We start from the raw sequence: 22,404 nt of genomic DNA, 5'->3' as shown, positions 1-22,404 counted from the left end.
ATATATTTTTTTTTTTTTTTTTTTTTTTTTTTTTTACTCCATACTTATTTTGCTAGGAATGCTAGTTACATTCCTTTTAGGATGTGCCCTTCTTGGGAAAAGAGTTTTATTTATACATGGATATTCTACTCTGAGAAGAGTCTTTTCAGGTCTGTGCTCCCAGAGGCTGCTGTTTCTTAAATATCGTATCTCTAGACTCTGGATGATCCCTCTCTGGCCCTGCCTCTCATCTTCCCTGCCTTTCTGGTCTCTGATTCCCTGCTCCTGTTGTCCTCGCTGTGCAGAGAAACCCAGACATCCAAGGGGTCCGCACTGTCCCTTTCACACAGTGTACCGGAAGCCGCTCACCCAGCCCGCAAGCAGCTCTTGGGTTTGAAATTCCAGTGAATGTTTGCTGGTTCCTCAGCTCAGGAATGTGCATGTACCAGTCCTGTTTCTGGGATAATGGACTTTATGTGCTGTGAGATGGAGACGTGGCCAAGGGCAAATGAAGGAAAGCTACCCTTGAAAACAAGAGCATTAGGCAAAATTAATTTAAATGGAAATTTGAAGGCTGAAAACCAACTACTTTTTAAATGGATAATTTTTAAAATTAGGTTTTAGTACTGGAAAATATTTCTCAAGGCTGTTTATTTTATGTGGCTGAAACAACTATGTCCTTGCGGGAATGTTTTAGTGTTGTGTTCCCCTTTTTATCCTCTTAGTCATTCCCCTTGATTAGGCTCCTGGAATTAACAAGTTTAGTGCTCTGTGTTTTTAAAAAGACTTGGGGATCGTCAGCGTTCATGCGGTTAGCTCTGTTCCAGAAGGGTGGCTGGCTGTCGAATAGAACAGTCCTCAGCTCTGTGTTACTGGGAACACTCAGAGTTAGTCCAGAAAGAGAAAATGCGCTGCTGGCGGCGGGGGTCTGTTCATACAAGGATTGTGTTTATTTTAGAAAAACGAGATGAGAATTTCCAGTTAGCACAGAGTATAATATTTTAGGTTATGTTTCTGTAGTGTCCGTATCTATCCCTTGTTGTTCAGCATAGGATTTATTCCTACGTTCATCATGGTTGTTTATTTTGTGTTTAAAAAGTGGTAATAGCTAGTGTTTATTAGCCAAATATTGGGCCTTGTGCTCAATTCTTTCTACTTACTCCTCACAACACTGCTGTGCGGTAAATACTATTTTTCTCCTTCTTTAATCTTTATTACAAACTCGAGGTGGATACCATGACCTCCCATTTTACAGCTAAAGAAACCGAGGCAGTATATGCAATCAAGATCACAGGGCCAGTGGGTGGTGAAGACAGGATTTCTAACCACTGCCCTCTGGTTCTGTGATGACTGTCCTTGGAAAGTTGCTCTGGGCTGCGCTGGCGGACACTGTGGGGCCAGAATGTGCACTCAAACCGTGGCTCCTCAGCCTCCAGTCAGAGTGACCTTGGACAGGCTGCTCTCTGTGTGCTTTCGTGTCTTCATCTGTAACATTCATACAATAACAGAACATCATCCTACAGGGCTGTGAGAGTTAAGACAGTGCTTAGCATATAGTAGTGCTCAGGAAGAGTAGCTCTGTTATTATAACCTGGCGGTTTTCACCAACTCTGTGTTTCAGATAGGAATGCTTGCAGCCGTGAGTAACAAAATCCATTTCAGCGGCTTGCCTAAGGATTTCTTTTTCTCACCTAACAAGAAGTCCGTGGGTGTGCAGAGTGTAGGCCTCCATTCAGTTGTTTTGCAGTGCCATCAGAGACGCAGCGCCTCTCTCTGTTGAGCCCCGTCCTCGGCACATCGCTTGCTTCAGGCTCGCAGGATGGCCGCGGCAGCCCTACACGTGCCATTTACACTGGGAGCAGGCGGGGGCAGTGAGAGGCCATGCCAGGCTCTTCATTCTCCCTTTATCGGAAAGAGCAGAAGCTGTCCCCAAAATGTACTCCAGACTTGTGCTTCAGCTCGTGAGCTAGAACCATGGCCACTCCTAGCTGCAGGAGCCTCTGGGGGAGAGTATATTCGGTAGCATGTAGAGGTCAGCTCACGGGGGCCTATTGTTAAATTTTCAGAAATTTTGCCGTCTCTCCGCTACTCCTTGGGGTAGCTTGAAATCGCCGTGGCAGAGTACTTCTATCGTGGAAACCAGCCAGCACGACAGCTAGGGCCCCTTCCGGACCCGGCTGGTTGTTAACAGTTACCAGCACACTGTTCGGTATCTTTGACTCCATATGCCAGACTGAAGGAAGCAGGGAGTGCAGGTGAGAAGCAGGGGTTTGAAGTGGTCACTGGGTCATCAAGCCAGCAGCATCTGCCGAAGTCAGCAGCCTGTAAAGGTTTTAATAGCAGGCAGTGCAGAAAATCAGAGCTGTCTAGGGCGTCCCTGTCATTCCACTGGTGGGAACCTGAGGCTCCAAGAGAATGTGCTCTGCCCCGGACCCCAGAGCCGCGGAGTCAAGTGAACGCGCCAGTTCATTCTTCAGGCCTTGAGGGCATATGTCTCACCGCTCTGCGCTCCTCCCTGTTTGCCCACACAAATACGCCTTTTACCAGCTTTGGAAGTGCCAGGAAGTTTTGCAGCTGTCTCCTGTTTCCCAGAAAGCCCATTTTAAACTCTCCCACCGTTTTTTTTTTTTTTTTTTTTTAAGATTTTAGAGACTACAGGGGTGCCTGGGTGGCTCAGTCGGTTAAGCATCCAGCTTCAGCTCAGGTCATGATCTCACGGTTCGTGGGTTCGAGCCCTGCGTCAAGCTCTGTGTGCTTTGGATTCTGTGTCTCCCTCTCTCTCTGACCCTCCTCTGCTCATGCTGTCTCTCTCTGTCTCTCAAAAATAAATTTAAAAAACATTTTTTTTGGAGAATACAGCATTGAATTTCTTTTAATGTTTATTTATCTATTAGTGGAGGGGCAGAGAGGAGAGAGAGAATCCCCAGGCAGGCCCCACACTGTCAGCACAGGGCCTAACATGGGCCTTTATCTTAGAACCATGAAATCATGACCTGAGTCCAAAGCAAGAGTCAAGACGGTTAACCAACTGAGCCACCCAGGCGCCCCAGCATTGAATTTTTTTTTTAATGACAGAAACTTAAAGAATTTGCTGTAGCACAGTATAAACTAATGTAGTGGAAATTTCAGAATATACCTAAATTTGACCCATACTTGTTTAGAGTAGGGAGTGGAGCTTAGCTGAAGATTGACTTTAGTCTTTCTTTTTAAAAAAAAAAAAAAAAAGTATAATCAGCCTTTCCATATGCTTGTGTCTAATTGCCCCCGTGGATGGTACGCTCTCTGGGACAGGCTCCGTGGGTTAGCCTCTTGTCATCCCTGTGGGTGTGGCACTTGCACTCATCTCTACACTTAGCAAACATTTACTTAATGAGTGAATGAATGAATGCTCAACTTAGACGAGCTTCATATCTTCAGATGTAGAAAGTTAGTCAACATCTGTTCATGTGGGCTCTGGATTGGAAATGCCTGAATCTTCATATTGGAACCCCTTTAAGCCTTAGCTCCCTTAACTGTCTGATGTGACTGATGGAAGGAAACAGGAGGCCCACAAATAACAACAGCCTCATGGGTGTAAAGACCTGGAGGGAGAGGGTGGGGTGGAGATGGGGCTTGGGATTGAACCAGTTGCTGGAAAGATGTGCGTTTCCGGGAGCCGTCATTGAGATCTCCTTACAGTTTATCTACCCTCCTGCTATTTTTGACTTGGGTTTCATGCTCTCTCCCTTCTTGTGTATTCAGAAGAAGGGAATATCATCTTATTGAAACCCTTAACATCATCATTTTGAGGAAGGCAAGAGACTTCTCACAGCTTTGTTAAAGACAAGCCTGTGTTTATAGGATTTTTTTTTCTTTACATGACTAAATGCTGTTCTTAATGCTGCCTGTGTATTTACCTACAGCCAAGTTACATCAGTGATGGGGGACCCCCTGGTCGAAGCTCTCTGGACAGCATTGAGATGGCCTACGCCCGGCAGGTGAGCATTCTCTCAAAGAACATCGAAACCAGGAAAATTCTATGTGGCTGCTCAGGGGAGTAAAAGAGAACCAACACTTCACGTGAAAGCCAGACCCTGAAAGCAAGTTGGGTTTTTGTTCAGAGGACTGCTTAATATTTTACCAGCTCGGTCCCTGGAGAATTCCATCAAATCGGGTAATAGAATGACTCACATTTGACTTAGGGAAATGGAATGCTGCCCTCTACACTGACCCAAGGTGCCTCATTTTGCATTTGGCAATAGCCCACGCACAGTACAGCCTTGAGTGATTGCACTGCCTAGCAAGTGGGGTACTCTATTAACCTGAATTACGTAGTAGGCTGATGGTATTCTCAGAAGTCTTTCTTCACGTTGATAGAAATTTTCTAAATGTTTTTCTGCCTTGGTGAGCATCGTGCACTTACCACCCTCTGATAGTGTTGTTCTGGAGAAGCTCATGAAGTTTTAGGGGCCATGGCTCTGGTTACATGTGATGGTCACACGGTGGCGTGGGGGTGGTGAGCGCACGGACTATTGGACGGAAGCTGCCCTAAGGAGACAGTACAGACCTGGACTTGACCTTCTGAATAAAAGAGCACTAGCTGCCTGTGTGTTTTATTCTAATTTACTGCTTTCCTGCATAAAATTGTATCAAGAAGGGGAAACCATCTTGTTTCTTGAGGGTGGTGAGCTTGTACCCCTCGTTAAAAAGTTTTCTAAATGTTTTTTTTAAGTCTCCTTCGGCATACCGCTGCCGGTCCCTCTCCTTCCAGCCCCCTTGTGTTTTACTAGTTGGCCTTCATTTATTTTCTGCTCCACATTGTAGATTGCCCTCTCTCTTTCTGCCATACCTCCATCCTTTAAATTTCCCCTCTGTAGTGGCTGACCCCTGCCACTGCCAGAGCCACCACCAGAGTTCAGGCCCTATGAAATTGTACGCTTATGGGTAGAGAAGCTGTGCCTCTTCTCGGTCTGAAAGTAAGACTCCATGAAACTAACACGTCCCAGACCTGGGCACCATTTCCTGTTTACGTGTCTGTCCCACCAGCAGAGAGTGAATCTTTACATCCTATGTTGAACAAAAGTCCTTACAGAGGGGAGGCCCCTGATACATGCACTGTGAGGGAATAAACACCACCTTATCATGTAAAAACCATTTTATTTCATCTTTATAACGCCCCTGGAGATGACACCATACCGTCCCTATACGCAGTCAAGGTCAGTGAGCTTCAGTGGGGTTCTGATCTATCGTCCAACCTCACTGCTGTGTTCAGTCCTTGGTAGGGACTTCATAGGCAAAGAGTAGAACCCATGAGTTCTTCATGTCATTATTTAAGGTTTTGTTTTTTGTTTTTTGTTTTTAAATAAAATTCAAAGTAATCATGGTTTTCCCATATGTTAAACATCACACAGTTCCCTTTTCTTGAGAAAATTTTCCTAAGGAAGCAGGGATTCTTTCCTGGAGAAATAGGTACTCCAGACACACGGCAGCTGTTGTTCTAACCCATGTGGAGGGCTGCACCTGACACTCCCTACTCAGTCCACCAGCCTTGGCCTGGAGCCATTCGTCCTTTTGCCAGCAAAGATTACCAAATGTTGCCTCCGGTTCCTAGGAGAGCAGCAGCCAGAGTCTTCCCATCATCCCGTCTTCCCCTTTGGTCCTTGCTAGCTGGGACTGGGGGTCTGCTGGCCCGAGAGGTGCGAAAGTGCCTGTGGCCCCCTCCGCCAGGACCACCCACCTTCCGTTCTTCAGCTGTTAGGAAGGCTGGGGTGGCAGTCAGCTGGGTGTGTTGATGCTGCCACCCAAAGTTCAAAGGCACATCTGGGAAGCTGGCCAGAGGCCTTGACCTCCAGGCAGCTCAGCCACACTGAGGAAGGAAAGGCTGGCTGGAACTTCTGCTGACCGTTGGCAGGAAGGTGGCCTCAGAACTGCCTCGAGACATCTTGAAGAGGAGAAAATAGAAATTGTGCCATTTGCTTTGCTTTTCATTTCAGATTTACATCTATAACGAGAAGATTGTCAACGGGCACCTGCAGCCTAACCTCGTGGACCTCTGTGCATCCGTCGCAGAGCTGGACGACAAGGTAGTGCCTGGAGCCAGCCCAGGGAGAGACGTGGTGTCCAGTGTTCACGAGGGGCTAGCAGCCTGCTGACTGGGCAGGAGTGTGCTCAGGAGACACCCTGCTCCGTGGAATAAAATGTTAACTGTCCTTCAGAGATTTATTTTAAATAACTTCAGGGTGCTTTTTAATGATGACGCTATGTACGTGTATTTTCAGTGCATCTTCACAAGGCCCAGCCGGGACCACTTGATGGTCACAAGAGGTCTCTTTGAGCTGTATTGCTTTGAGGTCCTGTCAGGCTTCAACTCCTCCTTTACCAGTTTCCCTCCTTAGACTAACAGACTCTTTTACAAGAGCCGAATCGTAAAGGTGATGTGAGGTTTTCACACCCAGGAGCCCATTGAACTTGCCTCAGATGTGGTCTGTCGGTGCATTCTTTGTATGCCACTGGCTCCCTTCCTCTCTGACTCCCCATCTTTATTCCTGTCCCTCAGTTCTTATCCCTGGGAGGAAGAAAGCAGGTGGGTGGACTGGTAGGTGGCCCCAGAGGAATGGGAGAGGGAGGGAAGGATATAATGGAAGCAAACACTCAATACAGAGATTATAAGTATTATTATTATTTTGGTCCTTAAAAATTCATCCAGCTTTTTTCCTTAATAATAAAATCAAGGCAATGCAAGCAAATATAAAGAAGAAAGTTAAGAATCCACCTACCATCTCGCCATGTAGAAAGAGTCACATTTGGGTAGATTTTCTGCAGTTTTAGTTTCTGAGAAAGACAGTGAAAACAGGATTTTCTCTCTTCCTGTGGAAGAAGTGTAAGCTTGCTTTTCTCCAATCAGTGCTGTCTTCTAAGGATTCTTATCTTTGGAATATTGCAGAGCATTCAGGGAATCCATTTTTAAGGAGAGATTTACAGCCAGGAGGATTCTTGGGAGAGGGAGTCCCATATGTGTGGTGGTAACACAAAGGAGAGAATGCCCGTTCCTTTCCTGGGAGGCTCTCGTGGAGGTGTCTTTTGAAGGGAGTGAGTGGGAAGGAAAATGGGAGGCTGTGACACTCACAAAATGGGTTCAGAGCAGTGGCCCCTGGAGAGTCTCTGGGAGGACAAAACCTATAGTATTTAGGTTAAACTCTTTATTTTAAGCCTTAAGAAACTCAAATGACCTTGTAAGAACTGAAATGGAGCTACTTGAGTTTAAGCTCCTGGAGCGTTGGACAATTATAAATGTATTCACTCTCTTGTAAGGAGTAACCCACTGAGATTCAGTGTTCCTTTTCCTGTCGTGTGGTCTCAATTACGTGGCTGGTTATGTCAGACCTGGAGTAGTAATTGATCTGAAAACCCACAGGGACAGGAGGGTGCTCCTCGGAAGACAGCAGGGCACAGGTGCCTCTTCTGTACTGAGCTTAAAGCCTGAGGGCCTCAGATGGAGGACATGAATCTCTTCCCCCTCCTTACCTTCTCCACCCTTGAGGTCAGAGCCTCAAAGAGCCAGACCGTTTCTCCAGCCCCACAGCATTGTCACATGCAGTTTCACTTCTGTGCAGAACATCTCTGACATGTGGAACATGGTGAAACAAATGACAGATGTGTTGTTGGTGCCAGCCACGGATGCCCTGAAGAGCCGCAGCAGTGTGGAAGTGCGCATGGACTTGGTCCGGCAGGCCTTGGTCTACCTCGAGCAGAGGTAAGGCAGCCCTGGCCCAGTGGGGCTGGCTTCAGAGCCCCTGGAAGTCAGCTGTTCCTCGTGTTCAGTAGTCCTTGAGCTGAGCGCCCTGTCCCTGGTGTAATTTAACCAAGGTTGAGCATGGTTGAGAGATACAATCCTGCTTTCAGAAACACTCCTTTACCAGGACTGTTTCTGCAGCAGTATAAAGTCACGGTGCATGTGAGTGCCGTCAGACTTTGCATTTTCTTTCTCCGCTCTCTGTCCCTCATGGAGACATCATGCTTATGAGGCCATTATGCCTGAGGTCAAGATCCTGCTCCCTAATGTACTTCAGTCATTACTCCTTGGGCTCTTTTGTTTTCTCTCAGCATTTTAATTTTTACACCTGGCAATATTATCACCTTGCAGCCTTAGGAAGAGTCCTTGAACCTTCATTTTCCTTCTGGCTCTATCCTGTTAATCCCTATGCATCTGGATCCTTCCCAGCTGCTGATGCCTGTGATTTGTGCCTGGGTTTCTTTGCCACCTCCTCACTAATGGGGGTTGGTCCCTGAGGGGGTTGTGGCTGTGCCCTTGTGCCCTGTCATCCCCCTCATTGGTAGGACCTCTGCCATTCATCCCTCCCTGTGGACACTCCATCCATCTCTGAACTTGCCAGCAGCGCTGTCATAAGTGTGCATACACCCTCTGTATTTTGGAGATGGGGTGCTGGACCTCTGCTAGTTCGGGAGGAGAAAGCCAAGTTGAATACACTTGCTAAATTGCAGCTCTTTGCCAATGAGCTGTGCAGCTGCCGGTCCCCTTGCAGCGTGGCTGCCCTTTATCAACAAAATAATGCTTCATTAGGAAGTCCTGAGACTTCCTTGTGAGTTAAACTGAGGTGATTCAGACTCGGTGTGACAGAGAGTAGGTTTTTATCCAGTGCTATAATAATTATACAATAGCCACATGAGGTGAATGCCATCAAACATAAACTTCCCTTGTTATGAAAAATCTGGAACTCCAAATGTTTTTTACTCTTTTTTACATAGGCACAAAAGAGCTTACAAAGTATTATAATAGGCTTTTGCTAAGTGTTTATAATGTAAGTTTTGGGTACATTGATCTGGAGCCGTGCAGACCCCGTGCATGGTGATGTCCTATGGGCAGGAGAGCAAGAGTCACAGTTTCCTGGGAGGATGAAATGTTTTTTTAATGTTTGTTTTTGGAGGCGGGGGAGGGGCAGAGGGAGCGGGAGACACAGAATGTGAAGCAGGCTGCAGGCTCTGAGCTGCCAGCATGAACCACGAGACGGTGACCTGAGCTGAAGTGGGGCGCTTGATCGGCTGAGCCCCCCAGGCGCCCCAGGGTGGTTTTAATGGGGACATGGCTGCTCAGGACTGCTTTGTCTCCAGTAAACCCACTCTTCAACATTGGTGCTTGACTTCACCGATGGCACAGAGCGTTTCTTGATGTCCTATCTGGTAAGCCATCCCATTTCACTTACTATTTTCATTTCTCTTATTTAATTTTGTATATTTATTTGTCTTAAAAAATGTTTTTTCCTAAATTCCTTTGGCAGCCCTTGGAGCTACTTGGGTGTTTGCTGTGCACAATTGCTGTCCCCCTACGGCCCTTGGGGCATCACTCCCCGGCGGCGTCCTTTTCAAGGAGTTGTTGTCATCTCTTGATAAAGGGACTATTTCATGATCATTATACTCGCTTTTAAAGTATTTTTGCTCGTGCGAATCCTGGTGGCGTGGCAAAGTAGATCCAGCCCCAGACGGCTTTTTGCAGATAAGGCTGAACATGTTGAGAACATGTAAGACTGGTACAGAAAATGCCAGAGGCTCCTGTACCTTTTCACATTTCCTTCTCCCCCCCCCCCCACTTTTCGATATATGAATATTTTGTTTGGTTTCGTTTTTTGGAGTTATGATCCAAATGTGTATAGTATGTGGTTTTATATAGCTTGCTTTTTAAAATCTTCATCAGTATCATTTTACATAACCGCATCAAATTCCATTGAGGGTTTTTTTTTTTTTTTGTAATTGACATTTAGATGTTTCTGTCTTTCTCACACTCTCTCATTCTGTTATTTTACTTAATCTGGTGTTGACTATCTTTGTGCATATGGAGCACCTGATTTTTTGAGTCAATTTCCTTTGTTTTGGACAAGAAACATATTTAGAAAGTTCTTTATTCTGTTAACCTCATATTTGAATACCTGTAACTAGAACCAGTTAATCTTAGTAGGGAAGCACTTTAAAATCACTACAGGTTTTAAGGAATTGCAGGGTTTTAAGAAGCACACTAGCAAGTAAGTGGAAAGGAAATTATAGAAAATCCTTTGCAAGCATCGGTGTGATCATTGGCTCAGCAAGGACCTCTGTGGAGACTGAAACCATTCAGTATGAGGCCGCTGGTGAGCAGAATATTCCCATCACTTCCAAGTAGTGCCCCACAGGGTACTTCTCAATTTCAGAAGGAAGGGCACTTTTACGGTGGTGAAATCTGGTGAGTGACACTTTTAAGCAAGTGATCAAACGAAATATCACCTGCCATGTTGTACATCTCAGTGGGCAGTACTGGCATCAGGTGTGTAGGATTCTTGGCAACAAAGTTGAGTCTTAATTAAATCCTGAGGAAACGGTCTAGCTTCTGGGACATTCTGCCAAACAGCTGGCCTGGATTCTTTTACAAAGATCAGGGTCGTGGAAAATGGTGGTAGAATTACCCCAGAGTAAAGGAAATGGAAGTGGCATGAGAACCAAGAGGTTCATTTCCTCCTTGATTGGATCCTAGTCTTGGAGGGAAAAATACAAACTGTAAAGGGCATTATGAGGAAATTTGAGCGTGGCTTATATTTTAAATAATAACAGTGCGTTGATGTTCAGTTTCTTGCTGTCACACTGGTATTGAGGTTGGGTAGGAGAATGCCCTAGTTCTTCCGAGGTAATGGTGAAGTCCTTACAGATTAGGTAGCCCGGCTTTCTGTATTTTTATACATTTTCAAATGGTTCAGAAAACAGGTGGGTGTGTATACGCGTGCATGGGTGTGTATGTGTATGTATCTACGGAGAGAAAAACAGGTACGCAAAAGCTAGTAACAATTGATGAATCTCAGTCAAGGGTATATGAGCATTCATTGGGCTGTTCTTTTGATTTTTTGTAGGTTTGAAATTTTTCAAAATAGAAAGTTTAAAAAGAATGGACCAAAGCATTCAGCTGTGAGCTGAAGCAATTGTGCCTTAAGCCTTAACGCATTGGAAGTCTGCAATTACGCTCCTCTAGGGATGCTTTTGAGCATCCACAGTGATGAAAGATCTTTACAGTGCTCCACTCCTCCCTGAATAAGTCATGTAGTTTGCTTCATGAAGCATACACTGTTTCCTCCACTGTGTTAGGTTTGAAGTTCAGGCCGTGCCCTATAGAGTTCACAGTCTAAGGTCAGGGATGTGGATACAGATACCTGTGATGTGTTTTCAACCTTTTTTTTTTTTTTTTTTTTTGTCCTTTTCAATTTTTCCAGTTATAAGAATTACACCCTAGTGACTGTCTTTGGAAACTTGCATCAAGCCCAGCTAGGCGGGGTGCCTGGGACTTACCAGTTGGTTCGAAGTTTCTTAAACATTAAACTTCCAGCTCCCTTGCCTGGACTTCAGGTACTGTCATCTTTCTCTGTGTGATGAGTTACATGCCTGGAGCCATCTCTCTCTGAGAGGCATTTGCTGTTAAGATGAGGGTATGTGTGGAAACTGCTCAGTAGAAAAGAGACCAGAGTGGGGCTAGGAGAGAGGCTGGCGGATTTTGGCAGGCCCGTATTGCGGGAGTCCAGGTGATGAGCTGATGGTGGCCGCTCAGCTCGGTGGAGGGGGGTGCAGGGGGAGGAGATCATTGGGTTCTTGACGTGTTCGGGAAGTAGGCCCAGTAGGACTTGTTGAAGACTTGGATGTGGGTGTGACAGGCAGAGTCAGGGATGACTCTTACAATTGTTGGTTCAAACATCTAGAAGAATGGAGTTAGATATAGTTCCTAGAATGTTTTCAGCTCATAGTCCAGTTGGGGGAATTATCTTATATATTTAATGCCATGTGCAAAGCAGCACTAAACTGGAGCTTGGAGTCAAGGTGGTAGGATGCAGAGGAGGCTGTCCTCATAAAGGAGGTGAGGTTCACACTGTGCTTGAAAAACAGGGGCTCACCTGCCTCGGGTCTTAGAAAAGGGTGTTTCAGGTGGAGGGAACAACATGAAGAGATGCATGGAGGTAGGAAAGAGTGTCTAGCGTAGCATATCGGGTGTGAGGTAGGGCTTGGCAAACGTGGGACCAGCAGCTGAAAGCCTGGAGTGCCAGGCTGAGCACCTTGGGTGTAAATACCTCAAGAGGCGTTCAAGTGGAGAAGGGATACAATCAGATCTGGTTTTAGAAAGAGTCCTGTGGAAGGAAGAGCTGAGGGACCAGGAAAGAAAGTCTGAGGCCCACCCCTCTGGAGGAGTTGGGGAGCAGCGGAGAGAAAAGCTGTCCCAGGCTTCTGTGCAGACGATGACAGAAGTGGTTGGAAGGCAGATAGGCTTCCGTCCTGGGAGAGTGAGAGTGGGGGGCGGAGCTGCCTTCTCAGCGCCCCCCCCCCCATGTCTGAAATAAAGCTTGTCAGCGAACGAACAGTTAACAAACGAACGGGAGTGCCAGTGTCCCTTTGACTGATCACTAGTAGTCAACACTTGATAAACTCAAGTCTAACAATGGTGGTCTCTGATTGGTTGGTAAGCTTTGGCCCTTGCTTTGTGGGGGTTGCAAGAACGCACGTCTGTGACTTACCACACAGCGTGTCACCCAGTTACCGGCTGCTGGGATTCCAAGGCAAACCCACAGGTTGGCTTTCTGTCAGGTGGGGCACGGTGTCCTCATGGCAAAGCTCGAGAGCCAGGCTGCATTCACCAGCTTGGACAAGTTACTTCACGTCTCTCTGCTTCAGTTTCCTTGTTTATAAAACAGGGAGGTCCCTACCCAATGGGGTGGTTGCAGAGCATAGAAGTGACTTACTATGAGGAGAGGTGAATGTATCAGAAAGCCATCAGTTGGCTTTTTTGCCTGCTTATTTGAGCATCTTTCCTCTTTTAGGACGGAGAGGTGGAAGGCCATCCTGTGTGGGCGTTAATTTATTACTGCATGCGTTGTGGGGACCTGCTTGCCGCCTCGCAGGTGGTTAACCGAGCCCAGCACCAGCTGGGAGAGTTTAAGACCTGGTTCCAGGAGTACACGAACAGCAAGGACAGAAGGTATGGCGGACGCGGGGGTGCGGCCAGAAGACACCTGGCGTGCGCAGGGCAGCCTCCGCTGGCAGCGGCTCCGTTTGCCCTGTGCATCGCTCAGAATACGTTCCTGCTTTGGAAAACCACAACAAAAAAAAAGGTCTAGAAAGCGAGTAGAACTCTCCCGAGAGTAACAGTTGGGAACATTAAGAAAGCCCCGTTCCAACACTGAGGCATTCGTGTTTGGGGATTTTTCTGTTCCAGTGTGGGAGCGAGGCAGTGTGGTTGGGAGCTCGAGTTTACGTGTCCTGCGAATCCCAGGCATATCTAGGATGCTTTATTTAAAAGCTGTGCTGCCCTACACTTCATTTAACACTCCGTGCTTTTCTGGCTGGCCCGACATGAAAATATGTTGCCACACCTTTCGTGGCTCAAAGGCTGCAATGAGAAGTTAGTCACTTTGAAATGTATTCACTGAAACTGGGTTTTTTGTTTTGTTTGTTTTTAGTTCTTTTCCATTAAGGAACTGCTAAGGATTAATGTAACTGGGCTAAGGTCATATTCCCTGAAACCCAGTTTACATACATGGATGTGTATTTGAAACACATTGAGGTGGTGACTCTGTTTTCTTCTGTGGAATATGAGTGACACTTTTCAAGGCAGTTTTTTAGACTGTGTCAATGATGCCATGTCTAGAGATTGGCATAAACCACAAGCCTCTGTCTTGCTTGTATTAGTGAATTTAAAGTAGGGTTCATTCCATAGGGTTCCCCCAGAAAGAGACCTCGAGGCAAAGATTTGAGTGCAAGTCATTTATTTGGGAGATAATCTTACATGTATAAGGGAACGAGGTCAGAGGGGGGCCAGGACGGTTAAGGGAGGGACTCCCTTTTGCCCTTTTGTCCATCATGGCGCGAGGGCTCCTGGGAAGTGGGGTAGAGTATTCATTCCCCAGCGTTTCTGGCGTGCCCCTGGAGGCCTCTGCTAGAGGAAGCCGGCAGGCGGAGAGATGCAGGTGTTGGTGGCTGCATGTTGGATGAAAATGGTGGCCACCAGGCAGTATGGTTGGGGACGGCATCTGTGAAGGAAGGCTTCGTACCCCTGCTGTGTGTTTGGGACCTGGGGTGCTTTCAGGTCCCCTTGACGGTCTTCAGCATGTGCACCTGTGCCGTCTGTTCCCTTGTGTCTTTAGGTTATCACCAGCCACAGAGAACAAGCTCCGACTGCATTACCGCAGGGCCCTCAGGAACAACACGGACCCCTACAAGCGGGCCGTGTACTGTATCATTGGCAGATGCGACATCACCGACAACCAGAGCGAAGTCGCGGACAAAACCGAGGACTACCTGTGGCTGAAGGCAGGCACCGCCTCCCTAGCCCGAGCAGGGCATCGGCCCCTTCCCTCTGCTCGTGTTCCGCACGCACATTTACCTGCTTGATGTGTGACGCCAGTAGGGTGATAGGGCTGGTGGATTTCCTGTCTCTTGACCCCATTTTTCCTTGTATAATTCTCAGCCAGTAACCACAGCCATTAGCACGGCCTCGCGCTGCTGAGCAGCTGCAGGTCTACATGCGTGGCTCAGGAAGTAGTTTGTACCAATGCATGTGTTTCTCTTGGGGGTTTAGTTGAACCAAGTGTGTTTTGATGACGACGGCACCAGCTCCCCACAAGACAGGCTCACTCTCTCACAGTTCCAGAAACAGTTGTTGGAAGACTATGGTAAGATATCCTGAACAGAACCACCTTCTCTGTCTTGTCCACCTAGGGCACAGCTTAGCTTTCCTCTAGGAACATCCTTCATCTCTGAACTCCTGATCTTCAGAACACAACACAACAGTGATTTCACATTCAAGTAGAGGCCATGTGAGCTCAAGCAGTGTGTGTGACTTGCATGGCCATATACAGTAAGCTGGTTTTCTCCAGTTCCTTGAGCTGCTCTGGTAGACATTTGCTCAGGAGAGGCAGAGACAGGACTTGGCTATTGCTTCCTTGTGGGTCTCGTAATGACTATGTCTGAGCACAAGTGAGGGGGATCTAGCTCTCCCTCCTCACTGTTTCTGTTTAAGAATTCTGGAAACAAAAGAAGATCCCAACTAGTGGCCAGCATTTGTTGAATTCACAAACCTGTGAATCTGAGTGAGCTGAGGTATCTCTGAAATCTTCGTTCCTCTCCTTATTGAGTGACTCTTAGCAGGGCAGAGGAGGTAAACAGCCTCTTTTATATATCATCTTAAGGTCCTGGACTCAGTTTCTCTCCCACTTAGTGCAAGCAGTTTGGGTTTCACAGCACGACCCCACTTGCCAGTAGTGTTGTGAGGTCTGGAGAAGGTGGTGGAACCAGGTCACGGCTCACGGGGCAGTCCGCCGTGTCCGGGGCCCCTTCCTCCCGCCAGCAGGCCCTCTAAGCGCACGGGGGCTTCTGCCTGGGGTCGGGGCTGCTGATCGTCTGGCTGCCGGGTCATCTGCGCCTCCTCCCCCGCAGGAGAGTCCCACTTCACGGTGAACCAGCAGCCCTTCCTGTACTTCCAAGTCCTCTTCCTGACAGCGCAGTTCGAGGCCGCCATCGCTTTTCTCTTCCGCATGGAGCGGCTGCGCTGTCATGCTGTCCACGTGGCGCTGGTGCTCTTTGAGCTGAAGCTGCTCTTAAAGTCCTCGGGACAGAGTGCTCAGCTCCGTGAGTATTTGTTGGCAGTGGCATCCCCAGAACACATGCCCCATCGGGCGGCAGCACACCCACAGCTGCCACCGCCAAGGATTTGGGCAGATGGTACGAATCCCGTCAGGGCAGTGGAGACAGCACTGCACCGAGTGCTAGCTCTGTGGCCAGTCGGTCAGACTGCCCGGAGAATGGAGCGGGACGCAGCCCCTGGAGTCCTGAGTCACATCCCGTATAGGACCTTAATTGGAAACCCCAGACGTACCTTCTGTGCGCACCTGCCTGGGGCGGGAGAGGCTGAGAGGGGCAGAAGACAGATGTGGGTGGATGCCTGCAGATGCCTTAGCAGTGCAGCCAACTCTCCCTCCCCCGAGCACGAGCCGTATTGGTCAGCGGTCACCACCTCGTCACTCTGAGAGCAGCGCGCTAGTAGCGACTGCAGAATGCCGTGTCCTCCCCTCCGCTCGGGAAGAAGCCGAGGACAGGGTGGTGCGGCTTCCGTTGGCAAACGCTGGCCAGGCTGTGGGAGTAGGTGCCAGGGGTATTTGAATTCAGCTCCTGTGATTCCTGCTTGCCTGGGGCAGAGAGGCAGGGGGGTCGTGATGAGGTCTGTCCCCCTTGGTGCAGTCAGCCACGAGCCCGGCGACCCTCCCTGCACGCGGCGGCTGAACTTCGTGCGGCTCCTCATGCTCTACACCCGGAAGTTCGAGTCCACAGACCCGAGAGAGGCGCTCCAGTACTTTTACTTCCTCAGGTACAGCTCACTTCTGACCATTGACTTCAGCTGGTTTTGATCTCTGTCACCTGAGAACTCGTAGAGACCTCAGGTCCATGCCAGAAACCATGTGCTTTTGTCCCCTTCCAGGGACGAGAAAGATAGTCAAGGAGAAAACATGTTTCTGCGCTGCGTGAGTGAGCTTGTGATAGAAAGTCGAGAGGTATGTCGGTCCCTCCTCTGTCCCACCCACGATTTGCAGTGCGCATGCCCGTGTGGACGTCATGCTGTGTGGTCACGCCACCATGGCTGTGGCAGATGTGGCCTGGGGAGGGGGCCGTCAGTTGTCTTTGCCTTCTTGGTTTCTGATTACGAAAATTCAGTCTCACTGTTTTCTGACTTCTGTAAAACTTCTCCTGCACCCCTGTTTTCCTCCTCTCTTTTGTCTCCAGAGAATTGTGGATCATGTGTTATGTCCTTGTCCACTAAATTGAGTGAACTTCTTTTTGTCTCTGCAGTTCGATATGATTCTTGGGAAACTAGAGAATGATGGAAGTAGAAAGGTGGGTTAAATGTACCTCTAGAGATGTGTTAGTTTGCATTTGGGGATGTATAATTGTCAAAAGAATGTAGTTAGATTTTAGGATTCAAAAGAATAAAGATGCAAATCTTAATGAAATTGTAGTTTAAACAACAAAGAACAAACATCACAGGCCACAAATGATGCCTGTGATTTTAACACACATTTCTATTTCCCTTTAAAATATGTAAATTTATAACAAGATAGCTTTTTTGTTGTTAATAATCTCTACATCCAATATGGGACTCAAACCCACAACCCCGAGATCAAGAGTCAGGCTCCACTGACTGAGCCAGCCAGACGCCCCGATCAGATCACTTTTAAATTATGTCCAGAGGACTCCTCTGTTCATGCCTGCTGATTTTTGAGCTAAGAAGGCTGCATTTCTGCCTCCTTGGCTCAGAAAATATGCAAGAAAAGGAATTGTTTACTGCACCTACTCTCCCCAGATAGGAAGGTTAGGGATACGCTTGGCCTCCCTCAGAAGGTAGTTTCTGAGGGCTGAGAACTTCACCCTGACCCTGGAGATGCAGCTGTGCCTGCGAGCCTTAGTGATTCCCTGAGGCCCGTCATGTGCAGTGGGAGCCATAGCAGAAGGGGCAGCGGCCCTGGTGCCAGAAGCCTGTCCTGACCCTACTCGGGCGTTCTCCCAGTGACCTTGGGACAGTCCCCTGGCTCTCTCAGGGACTCCCTTTCTTCACATGTAAAAATGGGTGGTTTGGACCCAGCAATCTCAAGACAAGCTTCCAGTGTTCACACTCTCTGGCTCAGAAGAAAGGACAGTGCCAGTACTGGTGACGACGGCCATGCCTCTTGAGCAGTGTGACATTTGCCAAGCGCTGTGCTGACTGGTTTATAAGCATTTTAATTTAATCACCAGAATAATGATCCAACAAGGTGTTTTTCAAGTGAGGAAAAGAAAACAATAGTGGTTAATTATTTTCCTCAGGATCATACAGCTAGTAAGAAGGGGAGCTGGAATTTGAACCCAGTGCTCTTGACCCCAGAGCCCATGCTTTTCACTCCTCTGCTGTGCTACCTCCGCGGTGGCAGGAGCAAGTCACCCCGACTTGGCCCAGTGCTGAGGAAGAATTGGAATGGCCTGTCTGACGTCACTCTGTCCACCCTAGCTCTGTTGTGGTTCCTGAGGCCTCTCCTGCTCTCCTGACCATTTGGTTGCTGTTGAATGTTGATGGGGATTTAAAAAAAAAAAAAATCCTGATGCCACTTGCCATATATTTTTTTCAGCACCGAATTTCTTTTGCCATCTGTCTTAGAAAACAAATCCAGAATCTTTCAGGTATTTTCTCTGAGCACCCTAATTTTTCCCCCTAGTGCCTACTGATCGGCAGATTTAAAATCATTGACTGTTTCATCTACCCTCTGGATCGTTTTGGACAATCAGACAGCACAGATGTCTTATTGCTGACTCCTCTGTGCTGCCTGTGAGTCTGCTTCTTCATCTGCAGTTTCCTTGGTCCCTTTCAAATGTTTAATAGGACCTTACGTCTTCCAGAATGCCAGAGTCTAGCGGGTGAAATATATGCATTGCCCAGGGCAAGCATTTTCAGTTAAAATAGTTTTCAGATCCCAACTGCTTGTGTGTGTTTAAATTAACCCATCTCTCTCCTTCCCTCTGTAATTTGTCTTGTCAGCCTGGAGTCATAGATAAGTTTACCAGTGACACAAAGCCTATTATCAACAAAGTTGCTTCCGTGGCAGAAAATAAAGGACTGTTTGAAGAAGCAGCAAAGCTCTATGACCTTGCCAAGGTAAAACGTGCTCTTTTCCTTCTTCTGTACTCAATAGAGTTGTCGGCCTTTTGGCATTAAGTGCGCAAACAGCTTGACGGCGCCACTGCGACACCGCTCTCCCGGTGAGGCGTTTTCTCCTAGTGCTCAGGCAGCTAGTGGCCCGGTCAGGGTGAAGTTCCCATTTTACAGAATTATCTCTGCCCATAAGGTCTCTCTGGCCGAACAAGAGCAGTGTATCACATGGATATCTTGGAGGCCTTGGGCTCCAGTCTCCCTTGTCAGCAGAATAAGCGTCCATCACATTTCGATGGTGAAAATGCCTTCGTGCTTACCCTTCCGGTGGCCGCAGACATGCTGGTGAGCACTGTGTGCTAGGGAAGGCGCTTCGAGAGAACTCAAATAAGTACTTCAACCTGAGAACATATGCTGACTGCTGATGATTGTGTGGCCTGAAAAAGATTATGCTCCTTCTTTTATAAACAGAGAGAAGTGGGCCAGAAGAAGGCGTATAATTCCATTTTTTTTTTTTTTTAGCATTTTGCATTTTCTTTCATTATTAATTCCATTTTTTAAAATTTAAAGATGTTTTGATTGAGGTCTAATTAAAAATGTGCGGACATTAAGTGCGCAGCTTGATGAGTTCTCCATAGATGTGTGTCCGTAACCAACTTCCAGATCAATACAGACTGTGTCAGTCCATCACCCAGAACGTTCCCTCTTTTGGCTATTTTGCTTTTCCTTTTCTCTTTTACTGATTATTTAATCGATTCCTTCCTTAATTTTAAAATACCGAACAGAATGCTGACAAGGTGCTAGAGCTGATGAACAAACTGCTCAGCCCTGTCGTCCCCCAGATCAGCACGCCACAGTCCAGCAAGGAGAGGCTGAAGAACATGGCGCTCTCCATCGCCGAACGGTAAGACCGGGAGCTGGCTCCAGGGCCAGGCCGCCCATGCCCAGCACCTGCGTCTTCAGCTTTACTAGTCACGTCAGGTGGCCGCCCGGAGACTCCCCGCCCCACCAGCACTGCTTGAGAGTTCCTGCTGCCCTGGTCATAACCAGTACTTGGCGCTATCAGACTTGTTAACGTTTTTGCTAGAAAGAAGGGTGTGTCAACGTTCTAATCCTGCACAATAAGTTTAACTCGGGGCATTGTACTCATCTGTATACGGTTAGAAGCCATCTCAAAGACATTCTGGAGCAAAGCTAGTGATAGATGGAAGGGGGAGCTCTTAGAGGTGGTGATGGCCAGTGTTTAAGAGCCACCTTCCTTCTTTGGTGAGATAACTGAGTTATCAGACTTTATTTGGTGGAGCTATCAGGCTGAGGCCACAGTCATTACCTTTGGTGCCGTCTTACAGATACTCCTAGTAAAGTGACCCAGAGAAAACTGGCTTGGAGATGCTTTCCTGGGGGAGCACAGAAGACTCCTTATCAAATAATCCATTTAGCAGACACTCTCCAGTGGTGGCCACGGGGCTTCTGACCCATCAGAACCTTTCACCCTCCCTGGAGATTTGGATGCTTAATGGTGGCTGAGGCTAGAGAGCCATGCTTCGTGCAGAATATTTACAGATGGATTCATATCAAATCCACCACCAACTTCTTGGCCATTGGAAAAGAAGTGCTATTTTCTACTTCTTAATTCACCTCATCTACAGATTTCAAGAGGTTTTGACATTTTTCAAATGCTATCCTAAAAGTATGAATTGCATAGAAATTCATAATTATCCCTTTCCCCGCTTCCCTCTTTTTTGTCTTTCAGGTATAGGGCTCAGGGAATCAGTGCAAATAAATTTGTGGACTCCACATTCTATCTTTTGTTGGACTTGATCACCTTTTTTGACGAGTATCACAGCGGTCATATTGACAGAGCCTTTGATGTAAGTTGTAAGAGGGGCATTTGGAGTGCAGGTTAATGTGCGCCCTTGGAAATCAAAACACTTCATGGGATTCATCTAAAACAAAGGAAGTGTTACCAACGCACCTATTATGCGAAGAAGACAAGTATGATCCTGGGAATTGAAAGGGGATTTCTGTGTTGCTCTTTTTTCTCCCCCCGTCTCCCCTTCCTTTCCTCATTAGTCTGAAAATGGAGAGGTTTCTTGGAGTCACTTGAAATCTCCAAATTTTATAATTGCCTCAGAAAATGTGGTTGGGAATTTAGTCAGAAAATTGGAACCAAAGCCTCTGTGTGTTTGAGGGAAGCCCTTTGTAACATGTGAGATGCTGGCTGTCTCTGACTGATGGTTGTATCACATGCGGCCGGGGGGTTTGTTTTAAACAGATTATTGATCGTCTGAAGCTGGTGCCCCTGAATCAGGAAAGTGTCGAAGAGAGAGTGGCTGCCTTCAGAAATTTCAGTGATGAAGTGAGTCCTTTTCTTCCTGCATTACGGAATTATCCCCCCACTTCTACTGAAAGCTTTTTTGTGTTAGTGTAGCTGATGACATTAAGAGTCCCAGCACAGTAACCATCCAGCCCGAGCTTTCCAAGCCAAGCCCAATATCAGACATCCTAGGTCGGTTTTCTGTGAGTTCACATATCCCCATCAGGTCATTGTCCAAATTCCCAACTCAAAAAACACAGTCTCTGTAGTGATTAGACATTTTCTTAGGGGCACAGATTCCTCGTTGGTTCTGTGTGGTCTGGTATAATTCTGCATTATCTACTTGTTCTAGAGGGGGTCTCAGTGCTTAACTCTGGTCTTTAAGTAGTTTCACTGGGTGTGTGAAACATGCACCATCATGCACTTCCTCCTTTCACTTCTCTGAACTGTGTGTCTTGAGCAGAACAGTGACTGTGGACTCATTGCCAGCCCGCGAGCCCCAGAGCCGCTGTCTCTCTGCAGCTGTGGGACATGACGGACCTGGGCGCACACGTGGGCTGTTGGCCCTGGGGCCTGGTGCTTTCTCCTTACTTCATGTGTTTTTCTCTGTGCAGATCAGGCACAACCTCTCAGAAGTGCTTCTCGCCACCATGAACATCTTGTTCACACAGTTTAAGAGGCTCAAAGGGACAAGCCCATCCTCGGCATCCAGGCCCCAGCGAGTCATCGAGGACCGTGACTCAGTAAGATCCCCGCATTGGCCAGAGCCATCGCTGAGAACCGCCTTTCTGGTCTGCCGTCCCTGGCACCTCATGAGACCCGTCCCTGCTCGTGACCCGAATGCTCTCTTTCCTTACTGCCTAGCAGCTGGGTAGGCCTTGTGTCGGGCTCTCCGAAGACAGCGAACATTAGTGGGATTGCCGTTCCTCTCAAGCTTTAAAAAAAAAAAAAAAAAGTGAAGTCTGCAAATATTACCTTTTAAAAAATCAAACAATACTAATTTGTAGTGATTCCACAGGAATTTCGTACACATTTTATTTTTTTTTATTTTTATTTTTTCCATAATATTTTATTGTCAAATTGTTTTCCATACAACACCCAGTGCTCTTCCCCTCAAGTGCCCGCCACCATCACCACCACCTGTCTTCCCCCCTCCCCCCTCCCCCCCAACCCTCAGTTCATTCTCAGCTTTCAATAGTCTCTCAAGTTCTGCATCCCTCTCTCTCCCCAACTCTCTCTCCCTCCTTCCCCCTGGTTCTCCATTAGGTCTCTCTTGTTTTCCTGCTAGACCTATGAGTGCAAACATATGGTTTCTGTCCTTCTCTGCCTGGCTTACTTCACTCAGCATGACACCCTCAAGGTCCATCCACTTTCCTACGAAGGGCCATATGTCATTCCCTCTCATTGCCATGTAGTACTCCATCGTGAATATATACCACATCTT

At 47.4% G+C, this 22,404-nt stretch overlaps 1 protein-coding gene across 2 annotated transcripts in view; it reads left to right on the top strand.

Moving 5' to 3' along the window:
* Positions 1–22,404, top strand: part of NUP93 (nucleoporin 93) — a 102,664-nt gene that overhangs the window by 78,630 nt on the left and 1,630 nt on the right. For both annotated transcript variants that reach the window (XM_029925300.1, XM_029925301.1), the window contains 16 exons: positions 3,882–3,956; positions 5,952–6,041; positions 7,572–7,711; positions 11,205–11,337; positions 12,795–12,952; positions 14,118–14,283; positions 14,552–14,645; positions 15,409–15,600; positions 16,210–16,336; positions 16,448–16,520; positions 16,816–16,860; positions 18,533–18,649; positions 19,429–19,547; positions 20,397–20,514; positions 20,919–21,002; positions 21,575–21,703. In XM_029925300.1, coding sequence (XP_029781160.1) covers positions 3,882–3,956; positions 5,952–6,041; positions 7,572–7,711; positions 11,205–11,337; positions 12,795–12,952; positions 14,118–14,283; positions 14,552–14,645; positions 15,409–15,600; positions 16,210–16,336; positions 16,448–16,520; positions 16,816–16,860; positions 18,533–18,649; positions 19,429–19,547; positions 20,397–20,514; positions 20,919–21,002; positions 21,575–21,703 — 1,860 coding nt within the window. The remainder of the gene's footprint in view (positions 1–3,881; positions 3,957–5,951; positions 6,042–7,571; positions 7,712–11,204; positions 11,338–12,794; positions 12,953–14,117; positions 14,284–14,551; positions 14,646–15,408; positions 15,601–16,209; positions 16,337–16,447; positions 16,521–16,815; positions 16,861–18,532; positions 18,650–19,428; positions 19,548–20,396; positions 20,515–20,918; positions 21,003–21,574; positions 21,704–22,404) is intronic.

The sequence above is a fragment of the Suricata suricatta genome, chromosome 16 (genome assembly GCF_006229205.1).
Source record: "Suricata suricatta isolate VVHF042 chromosome 16, meerkat_22Aug2017_6uvM2_HiC, whole genome shotgun sequence".
Lineage (NCBI taxonomy): Eukaryota > Metazoa > Chordata > Mammalia > Carnivora > Herpestidae > Suricata > Suricata suricatta.
Note: the sequence above shows the minus strand (reverse complement) of the source record. Positions and strands in the feature narration are given on the sequence as shown.